Source organism: Melopsittacus undulatus, chromosome 12 (assembly GCF_012275295.1).
Source record: "Melopsittacus undulatus isolate bMelUnd1 chromosome 12, bMelUnd1.mat.Z, whole genome shotgun sequence".
Taxonomy (NCBI): domain Eukaryota; kingdom Metazoa; phylum Chordata; class Aves; order Psittaciformes; family Psittaculidae; genus Melopsittacus; species Melopsittacus undulatus.
The window spans coordinates 21,203,945-21,214,606 of record NC_047538.1 but is presented as its reverse complement, the minus strand read 5'-3'; the positions used below and the strand labels follow the sequence as shown (position 1 = coordinate 21,214,606).

Sequence of the window (10,662 nt, the reverse complement as noted above, 5' to 3'; positions counted from 1 at the left end):
ACACACACACATACACACACATACCGTGGTGAGGAACCTCTGCCTCCTTTCAGAATTACCTTTTCTGCCCCCCTGAGGGTTGGATTCTGTGGGGAGGATCTCGTGCCGCTTCCTGCTGTCAGTCTGTGTTCAGGGTGAGACAGACACCTGGCAGCACCCAGTGGGAAAGGTGCCTTGTGGTGCAAAGGTCAGCTTCAAAAACCAGGCCGAAGCCCATGGCGTTCCGTCTCAGGGAGGTTGTGTACACGGGGGTCCGGAGCGTGTTCTGAAAGAGGAAGGAGGGAGGAGGGCACTGAGCAGTGTATGAAACTGGGCACAAGAAGGGCAACAGGGGCAGACAACTGGCTCCAGAAATTCATTCTTTTTGGTGTAAGCCTTAAATAGATACCCAGGTAATGTCCCTTGTGTCATTGACGGGCACTGGGGGATAATGAAGAGCATAGTGGGCATCTAAGAGTGTCCCAGTCCCTGAGTGCCTGAATGGAAAAGAGGCAGCAAGTGCAGGAACCCCCTTGAGTGTGACTCTAAGAGAACCAGTGACAGCTAACACAGGAGATGTGTTCAGCTGTGTACCATAGGCTGAGGACAAACTACAGCTGCCTGTGCTAAGGGGGAGGGAAGGGGGGTGAGCTGTGAAAGCAGAGGCAGTTAAGCAGCCCATCATCCATTGTGCCCCTGGAGGAAGGTACCCGGAGCCGGAGCCTGTGTGCTTCCGTGGGGATGATCTTCAGAATGGGCAGCTCCACCACCAGGACACGGGGCTTGCTCTTGGCGAGGCAGCCATGCTCCACGTCCCAGTCCGCTCCTTCCAGGAACAGCCCAGAAACAAAGCAGCCTGCAAGGACAGAAGTGCAACACCTCCTGTAAATGGAACCAGGGGACTTTAACTGACTGTGAGGGTTTGTTCTGGCTCTATCAGGTTGGGATTTTTAACTCCTCTGTTCCCAATCAGGTCTAGTACCCAGCAGCAGTGCCTGGTTGGCCTCTTTACCAAGAGTTTGTTATAGCTAGCAATTAAGAGCATTGCTACTCATAGAGGTTTCATAAAGATACATTTATGCATGTCATATCTAACTGTGTTTGAGTTCTGTTTAAACACATTTCAATACATTATTTATGGTGTAACCAGAGCATTATACACCTGCTATGGCTGGTGGTGTCCTAGCCCTTAGAAAGAAGCAGATACAGAGAGCAAGGAAGGGAGAGGTTACAGGTTCAGATACCTGCCCATGGGTGGAAAGAGTTGGGAAGGGAAATAGTGCTGGATGCCTGCAGAGGCCCTGCAGGAAAATGGAAACCAGAGCCCAGCTTGTGAGATGTAAACCCAAGAGTATTGTCTGTGGATGTGTGAACTGAGGAACTCAGTGGGCCAAGCAAGTTCTATCTCACCTATCAACTACTTTATCATGTTTGCCAAATAATCATAACACCAACCTTGAGTAGGCCCTTCAGTGATGTCCTCTGCACTCCTGTACTTGGTTACCTCGGTGTAGAGGGTGGAGTGATCCAAGGGCCACTTGTTTCTCCTGCAGGTGGCTTGAACAAGAGCCGTCAGGTAGGATTCAGGAATGTGCAGGCCAGAAAGCCAAATCACCTTTGGCTCACCCTCATTAACCTGCAATCACAGGGACAATCTGTGGTCCTCCCACCACACCTCATGCCCAGCACAGGGGCTGAGGCTCTCACGGGTGAATCAATTCATTAGTGGTGACTGCCATTAGTTCAAGTAACTTACCTAAAGCAGTGTTTACAGCTTATCATGCAGATTAACACAACAAAAGGCTTTCTGCAGGCGCTCACTTACCCAGCTGCTGTACTGCTTATACCGATCTATACAGAAAATAATCCAGTTTCCAAGTGTTTTGCATGTCTCCGGAGCCAGCCGCCGCCAGATGCCAGGAATCTGCCCATTAAAGAGAGCCCGAGCCACATCGTCCAGTTCACTGCTCATCCCAACTTCCCCAGCCAAGGCCTGGAAAGACAGGGAGAGGCTGAGGCCTGACTGAGTGCAGCTGTGTGTGCAGCAGTAGCTGTGTCCTTACTTACACGCTGTAGCTCAGCCAACGACTTTGCCATGCGAACAATCAGCTTATTAAAACGTTCCAGCTCCTGCAGCAGCACCACGGTCGTAGGGGAAAGGTCTTGTCCAAAACGTCTCCGAATGTGGTCAAGATCGAACACTTGGGGTATTTTGTTCTCGATATCCTTAGCAACATTTGCAATGTATTCATCTCGACTGATTCCCGTACCAGTTTCACCTGCAACCACAACAGTGCAGTGAGACTGAATCTGCACAGGCTCCCCTTTCCCACTGTTAACTCCCCAGGGGAACTGTGGGAGCTGCCTCCCCTTCTGGCATTCAGAGCTTCATGCTCTGCTGCAGCAGCCTCCCTTGGGCATGCTGTGACCTGCTCCCGTGCCAGACCTTTCCTCCGTGCTCACCATGATCCTCCCATCCCCATGGCTGGGACACACTGGCACCAGCCACCTCCTGTTTCTCATTTACACAACCACTCATAGAGAACTCACCCGTTTGAGGCTGCAGCTCAAGGAGGTGACTCCACATATCCCTCACTGCTTGTGTGTAGTACCCAATCTCGGCATTGGCATGAAGACCTAACACCTCTGGACTGTTGGCCAGTGGCAGTGCCTCTATTGCCTCTGCAAGACAAAAACATGCTCCTAAAGACATGATAATCAAACCACAGCTACCAGGTGAAAGAGAATAGTGCAGAGACTTTTGTGGCTGCTCTGCTTGGGGAAGTGTTACAGCTGGGATTGAAACACTGCAAGGATCAAATAAACATTTTTAACCCCTTGGAAAGGTATCAAACAAAATTAACCTGCTGTTAACTGGGGGTTTTATTTCTTCTAAAGACATGAGGAGCTCGCTGGTCAGCTCACATTACAGGGGCTGCTCATAGAAAGCAAGAACAGTCTCACCAGTAGGCTAGAACACCACAACACGTACACACGCACTGCCTGAAGTTCCTTCAGCTTCTCATAGGCAGCAGTGTCATACAGAGAGAACATACAGTGGAAATAGACTTTATGGTTTTATTCATGCTAACGTATGTGGCAGGGAAAGCATTTCTTACCAACGAAGTCATCCTTTACAGTCCCTTGTGGAATCCTATAGGCAACCTTGTCGTCTTTATAAAAGTGGAACACTCGGAATGTGTCAAAGAGGAAGTCCCCAAGGTACTCATCCATGTAGACAGTCAGAATGCGGCGATCAAAGCTGTCGATTGCGCGCCCACCGTACATCACCTGGAGATGAACCGCAGCAGAGTTCCAGTGCTGGCTTTTGGAGCAGCAAATACAGTTAAAAGCCCAAAATGCTGTTTGCCTTTGCAGTGACTGCATGGTGGGATGCTGTGTCCCCCATGGGACACCAAGTACATCTCCTCTACCCCCTGTCCAGTTTTCGGTCTCAGCCTGGAGAGCACAGCTCCAGGCACTTCTAATGCCCCTTCTCTGAGCTTCATGTGCAGTGGCACCTTCCTTGGGTGCTGGCTCCCACTCAGCCTTGACTGGAAGTGACTAAAATAACAGCTTTCTGCAGGATTTCACATACAGAAACCAACACTGCATATACAGTACACAATACAGTCCCACACTGCATGGCAAGAGCTTTGGGAACACATGTACAGCTCCCATCAGCAACACACACTGCACTAATAACACTGGGAGGCTGTGCTGTTCAGTGCCTTTCAGCAGGATCCCAAGGGCTCTCTCATTCAGAATTAATTAAGCACCAGAAGTCCCCTGTGGTGCAGCTACACACAGTGGCCCTGTTTCATTGAGGCAATGAGATTAAGTGACTTGCTCAGGGCTATATGGGAGTTTCAACACTGCCCAGGAGGGATGCTCAGCTTTACTTGAGGATACAGCCCCCACAGAAAGGAAACCTCATTTATCTGCATTCTTTCACCATCAAGTGCTCCTCAGTGGCAGTGCAGGCACTCACCTCACCAATGAGGTATTTGAGACTGCTCCAGGGGATTTGATCATCATTTTGCTGGAAAGCTTTTGTCAAGTATGTGTTAAGAATTTCCATGCAGACCTAAGGAAGTTGTTGGAATATGCAAGATAAGAAGAGTCATAAATGAGCTATATACATATATATACAGGTTTTATTTAACACAGTGCTTGTTTTAAAACCAATTTCTCAAATCATTAAAAAGCATAAATACTCTTCAGAAAAGAGACCATGAGAGAGGTAATGTAGATATGAAGGATTTGGAATCTGATGACTCTTTAGTGGCCAAAACCAATATTACAGAAGATCAGGTGTCTGCATAACTGCACAGCAGCAGAAAAACATGAAGCAAAATGTTCCTGTGAGTAGGGATGAGAGCTGGACAGACTCTGTGTCTGCAGGAGCAATGGGAGCAACTCAAGAGCATAAGAACCATTGTAATCATTGTCTTACCTGGAAATCAGATTCATTAAAATCATACGGAACATTCCAGCCAACCTTCCCAAACTTCCTTCTCTCCTGAACCACAGCGTGGAAAAACGCCAAGACGTAGACTAAGGATTTAAAGGCAGGATGTGGGCACTGCTTTAAGGCATCCTCAGGGATTCTGAAGTAGGTGGCTCTCATATTCAGCTTCAGACCATTCGGTGGCTCTGTCACAACCTAGCAGAATGATTCAGGAAGCTGTCAGTCCCTGGAGAGCCTCAGGAAAATGAACTGTAAATGCACCACACTTCCCAAGCTCTGCAGTGCAAGGGTGGGAAGTTTGAGCAGCTTTCCAAAGTGTTATCCATATGGATATTGTTTAAGTACAGACATGAAATAGAACCTTTTATGATCACAGAGTCTGTTCATAGAATATACCAAGGAAAAAACACATCTGTAAAGGGAAACTCACTACTACTTTAGAAATAGTCATGCTATTGGAAAGACATTATTTGTGATATTTGAGGATCTAATTTACTGTCATATCAGTACTTTACACATTCTGGTGTCTCCTACCTGCCACCAACAGTCTGTAACAGGGCTTTACTGATGATCAAACTGAGGCAGAGCCAGCTTCCTGGCAGCTTTTTTCTAAGTGCCATGAAACCTCTGTTCTCACTGTTCATAGTCAGACCTACAAAGTGTGCGTATGCACCCTTGAAAGAGAGGTTCATGCTCACTCCTCCCCACTGCAGCACTAAGCACTGCTGGAGGTGAACACGCAGTACACTCCATTGACACACAGAGCCCATACTGGGTGGATCTCTCGTGCCACTGCTTTCAAACCTGTGAAATGAAGTAATTGTGTTTCCAGGACTGGTTCACCACAACAGAAACGAAGCAGCCACAGAGCTGAGCATTAGGACAGCATCATGGCTTGGGCCTTCAAAGTAATCAGCTCAGCTGCTTGTGATGAATGCTGCAGCCTGGAGGAGCAGCTGGAAACCATTATCCTATTACAGCGTCTGCTCCACTGGCACTATTGCCAGGCGAGACAGAGCTTAGCTGCATTTCAGCATCAGGGCTGACGGGGCTGTTTCTGTCTCTCCACATAGTCCTCACTTGTGTAGTTGCAGCAGTTGACTCTAAAGAGCATTTGTCACATTTCCAGGTTTACTCACAAACCCCTACTCTGAAATAACAGCTTCAGAATAAACCTGCTGAGCAGCCTTCACCCAAAGGAAAGATCACCACAAGATAAAGAGGATGGGGAAAAAGGACTTGGCTTATAAAGACAAACAGCCAGTGTACATACAGCTCAAGTCAACATGCTGCGTTCAGGTCATTCGCCTCCCAAAACCACTCTGTTTTGCTGAGTAAGAGCAGCAGACATGTCCTCCTGCCCATGGTTTCCCCACTGCACTGTACCTTCAAGGACTTCTGCAGTATTCCAATCGGGAAGCCCTCGGTTGGGTCAGTAGTCAGCCAGAGGCGAAAGTCATTGTGAGGCTTTGTAATGTTTTCCAGGGCCTTTTCCAGATGGACAAGCCACTTCACCAAGAGGTGACAGTTCTGCAGCATCAGCCACTCTCCATTGACCACGACATCCTCCAGCATCTGCAAAGCGATCTGAAGAGGGGGAAAGAATCACCTGTGAGTAACTCTCCCTTTATCCTGTGAGCAAACTGACTCTGATGGGTGAGTGCAGTGGATTTCTTCCAGCTAGCAAGCACTCAGCCTTTCAGTTAGCTTTAGCAGATGTACCAGCACACACCTTGCTGAGAACAGGCCTTTTACAACAGCACAAGAAGTTGCTGTGAGATGCTTTCTTTATTTCATTAATCAAGTTTGAAATTAAAAGTCATGCAGAGCACTGAAGCATTTTACAACAGTGCAGGAGGGTGCATGGCCCAGAAAAGGGTGAAGATCAGAGCCCAGGAAGCGATGATTTAAATGAGTCTAACAGAGTTCTCCCACTGATGAAATCACAGCAAATTCAGTCAGCTGCTGTGCTATGGACATCCCTGCTGTAGTGTCCATGGCAAAAAGGAAAAGCTACAGGAAAGACAGAAAAGCAGCAGTATATCTTTCTGGTACCAAACACTGACTTCCAATCAGCTAACTCGTGTCCATACACAGACACAAGGTCACTGAGTAACCTCTGAAAGGCTGCACAGTAACATCTCCCCAGCAAACCTGTCTTTTAACAGGCAACAATACCATCTGGAATCTACCCTTACCCAAACCATAAAATCAGCCAATCAGCCAAATTCCCCCTTTCACACTGCAGGGACACATTATTCCCAGGCTGGCAAATCATACTGTGTCTGAATCACAAAGTAATTCCCTTTAAAATGGAGCAGTCCCCTTTGGAAAGGAGATGCGAGCAGGCCCACAACATCAAGAGCAGGATGTGTAACTCACAGACCAGCCTCCTGCATGCAGCACGGCCCTACCCTCTTGCTGAGGTTACCTTTTCTTGGCCTTGTCCCATGGCCAGGAATTTGAGTCTATCCCCTCCAAATCCTGTCTTCTCGGCCAGTTTCATGAGGTCACTGATAGGATCAGAGCCAGGACTTAAGATAAAAACAACTGGTGAGGAAGGAGTGCTCTGCTCAAAGATAGCTTCAAAGCTGATCACTGGGGGCTGCACGTACCTGGGAGGAAAAGAAGCTCAATAAACCACGGGTTTGGATGAGGGCAGCAGTGACTTTAACACAAACACCAAAGCTCACTGCAAACTGTGCATGGAAACTATATAGAGATCAATCATGTTCTGTTGCGTAGGCAGATTACAAAATCATGTACAGTTTCTGTGTGAAATACCTGACCAGTGTGATCTGGAGGTGGAAGAAGAGAGTGACTTACTTCTCACCCATTGTCAGAGTAACATAGTCCGTGACTGCCCGATAGAGCCGGTCCACCCGGAAACACCGGAGAAGTAGGAGCTTCTGGAAGTCTGAGAGCGTGTCCTGGTACTGCATGGGGAATGGGATCTGCTCCACAGCATCTGTGTCATACCACTGGCAAGAAGAGATGGGAGACAGCGCAAATGAATCCAGTGGCTCTATCAATGGAAGTACCAGGAAAGTGGAGAAAAGCAGTTTGATTAATGAGGAACAAGGGACATGAGGAGATCAAAGAAGAAAGTCAGCTGCAAAGAAATATTAAAAGATGAAGTGAATATAAAAAGCATTAAGTGACTATAACGTTAAACATTTTCAGTACAATGGAATCAAGTCCAGGAACACATTTGTCCTTCCCCTTTATGTCAGGGAGTTCTCTTAAGATACAAAAGAGTATCGAAAGCAAAAAACATTAACAGGCTGCTCACAGAAAGATTTGTAAAGCAAGAAGACATGGAATGAAAGCAAAGGTAGAACAAAGGCAAGTCTGTGTTTGTAACCAGCCTATAGAACTCACTGCCACGAGATCAAAGTACACTTTTGCAGTACAAAATTGACTGAAATGTTGACCACTGAAATCAACAGCAAAAATTCCCCTGACTTCAACAGGACAAACAACTAAGGAATTTGACTGGAAAATAAAACATCTCCAGTGTAGCAGGGAAGATTTTTGGGTGTGTTTTTGAAATAATAAGGGCCTTAATTCTTCTGGAAATAAGTCAATCACTAACTGAGGTCAAGAAGAAAAGCAAGGCTGTAACAGCAAAAGCCAGTGGTGACATGCCTCCTGCCGAGTGCAGTGGCACGTTGCATCACACTTGCACATTTAATACCAGGAGAAAAACAAGGAAAGAGAAGAGGACTGCAAGAAAAGCACGTACATTTTTCCATACATCTGCATTGTCTTCCACATCATCTGGAAGAGATTCAAATTTCTCAGGAAACAGTTCAGACAAGCGCATTAGGTCTTCCCAGCCTTGATCTGGAAGCCAAGCATACGGCTTCTTCCGTTCGTTCTTCTCCAGGGAAACACTGCCTAGTCACATGCAGAAAGCAGAGTGAATGCCCATGTCATAAGCTCTCCACTGCATGACCACACATACAGTCCCACTGCACAGAGGAGCCAACTGGGAATTTGTTTCTGGAAGCACTGTAAGATGAACTGATCTGCTGAAGAAAAGATGGCATCGTACAAGTGCTGGCAGAAGCCAGAGTTTTAGCTCTGCAGATGTTTCTAAGATGATTTATACATAGAAAACAACTGAAGATTATATTCTCAGGTAACATCCTAATAATTAGCTAATGTGAGACTTGTCAGCATCTGCAGAGAAGGATGAGCCTCTCTGCTGGTTAACAAAGCAAACAAAATATAAGTAGTAGAATGCAGAGTTTGTGTAAACCAGCAGTTCTCAGTGGTTTCTCTAGGTGCTATAGCTCTTAACAGCAAACTGTATCTACTCCAAACCCTCTCTTCAAAAGATCTTTTAGCTGTTGCTGCACATAGCCCTGGATTTAGATATAAATATTGACTTTACCTTTCAAAAAGAACTCAAATTCTTCTTGTGGAACTCTGCCATCAGCTTGCTCTATCTTGACAGTCAGGTTAAAGGAGAACAGTAACTTGTGCCTCTCAAACAAGCCTATGTTAAAAGGACAATATTTTCAAAAATCAGATGCTAAAACTTGTGGAATTGGAGCAATCTTTAATTGCACATCAGGGTGATCAAACACGGGGCTTTGGATCAGGCTTACAGAGTCAAACTGCATCTGTGAGCTACATCCAGGGATGTAAGATCTATAGCAGTGATTTACTATAACTGTATTAAGGAAAACACTTATTTACATCAGTAATATGTAGAGTCAAACAGTAAATAGCAGGGAGCAAAGTGCATAACTGAGAACTAAACATCACTGAATTCACTGGTAACTTGCCTCTAACAGAAATCATCTGAAGAGGTGGCTTTTAAGAAGCATTTTCACAACACATTATCAGCCCATCACTAAATCATACTAACCTGTGCAGACATAGTTATAGGTGTTGAAAGTCAGCGTATCCATGATGTTTTTTAACCTCCCTTGGAGAATAGAACTGGGCATGGATTTCCGAAGAGAGAATCCAAAAACCTCTAAGAAGGAGGCCAGTGAGTACTGATACATGATGTTGACAAGTGCCATTTCGGACAGAACAGAGAATAAAATGGCCCCTCTCCTGGCAGCTGGTCTGTAGCCATCGCGAAGACGATCAATATCCGCTGCTGTTACCTCAGCCAGACTCAGTTTTTCAATCACCTAGCCATACATTGATTATATACATATGGAATTACTGCACTGAAACACAGTATGTATATTACATTACAACAAGCAGAGCTATTCAGTGCCTGCCTCTCTGTGGCCTATATAGGGAATCTGGGCAGGTAACCCAAAAGAAGTAGTATGAATTGTAAAAACAGAAAGTTGGATAAAATTAATCCCACTCTGCATATTTAAGACAAAGATTTACACATAATCAAGGAAACAGTGTGGGAAGGGTCCTCCAGGGTTCTTTAGCTCAAACTTCCACCCAAAGCTGGACTATGACCACCACTAGATCAGGTCAGCTGCGGCTTTGCCCAGCTACAGCCTGAAAACCTGCAAGGATGGAGGTTCAACATCCTCCAAGTAACACCTTAATTTTTCATTTCAGATCTAATACAAGACAAAGATTCTTTCAGAGCTGAAAGAAATGCATCATATGCTCTTTGCTTTAGAATTGAAAACATCTATTTCTTTGCTTCTGATCAGGACTTCCCTGCTTTGATTTGGTTCTTTGTCCAGGACTGAAAGATGCAACATACTCATGAGAAAACTCAATTTCCTTTCAAACTAATTCCTAGCTTCAAGTGTGAAAGATGGAGCACAATCAGAAAGGAAAGACAGTGCTCTATTAATAGATATCCTTTCAACAAGCCTAGAGCTGGTACCTCAGTAGCTTTGGTTTTTGTCTCTTCCAGGGTTTGCACTAAGTCAAAGTTGTCCAACATGTTTCCTGTGGAGGATGTCAGCTCCCGAAGGAGAGAGTCTTCCAGAACTTGTAGCAAGTTTTTGTTGTCACTTGTCTCCTGGATGAGCTGTTCTCTCTGTTTTTCCAATTCCTTTCTTTCAAAACCCGTAATGACACTGAGCAACTGATCCTCTAGACCCTTTAGTGTAACTGCAGACACAACACACACAGAAGAGCTTTCATCTCCATCACCCCATCAAACCACAGCAATGCAACAGAGTGACTTGGTTAACAACTCTGTATCTTAATTCTACCAAAGCATTCTAACCCAATTGATGCAAGAAGAGATCTTTGGCTCAGGTTCAGAT

The 10,662-nt window shown here is 45.7% G+C and overlaps 1 protein-coding gene across 1 annotated transcript in view; it reads right to left on the bottom strand.

Moving 5' to 3' along the window:
- Nucleotides 1-54: 54 nt before the first annotated feature.
- The window catches only part of DNAH10 (dynein axonemal heavy chain 10), a 53,935-nt gene continuing 43,327 nt past the window's right edge, over nucleotides 55-10,662 (bottom strand). Inside the window, exons 63-78 of the mRNA XM_034068448.1 lie at nucleotides 10,275-10,504; nucleotides 9,330-9,603; nucleotides 8,850-8,954; nucleotides 8,196-8,350; nucleotides 7,277-7,431; nucleotides 6,882-7,065; nucleotides 5,837-6,037; nucleotides 4,436-4,645; nucleotides 3,971-4,066; nucleotides 3,099-3,270; nucleotides 2,530-2,661; nucleotides 2,047-2,258; nucleotides 1,805-1,972; nucleotides 1,435-1,615; nucleotides 690-835; nucleotides 55-265 (exon numbers count right to left, since the gene is read on the bottom strand). Coding sequence (XP_033924339.1) covers nucleotides 119-265; nucleotides 690-835; nucleotides 1,435-1,615; nucleotides 1,805-1,972; nucleotides 2,047-2,258; nucleotides 2,530-2,661; nucleotides 3,099-3,270; nucleotides 3,971-4,066; nucleotides 4,436-4,645; nucleotides 5,837-6,037; nucleotides 6,882-7,065; nucleotides 7,277-7,431; nucleotides 8,196-8,350; nucleotides 8,850-8,954; nucleotides 9,330-9,603; nucleotides 10,275-10,504 — 2,768 coding nt within the window. The 3' untranslated portion in view covers nucleotides 55-118. The remainder of the gene's footprint in view (nucleotides 266-689; nucleotides 836-1,434; nucleotides 1,616-1,804; nucleotides 1,973-2,046; nucleotides 2,259-2,529; nucleotides 2,662-3,098; nucleotides 3,271-3,970; nucleotides 4,067-4,435; nucleotides 4,646-5,836; nucleotides 6,038-6,881; nucleotides 7,066-7,276; nucleotides 7,432-8,195; nucleotides 8,351-8,849; nucleotides 8,955-9,329; nucleotides 9,604-10,274; nucleotides 10,505-10,662) is intronic.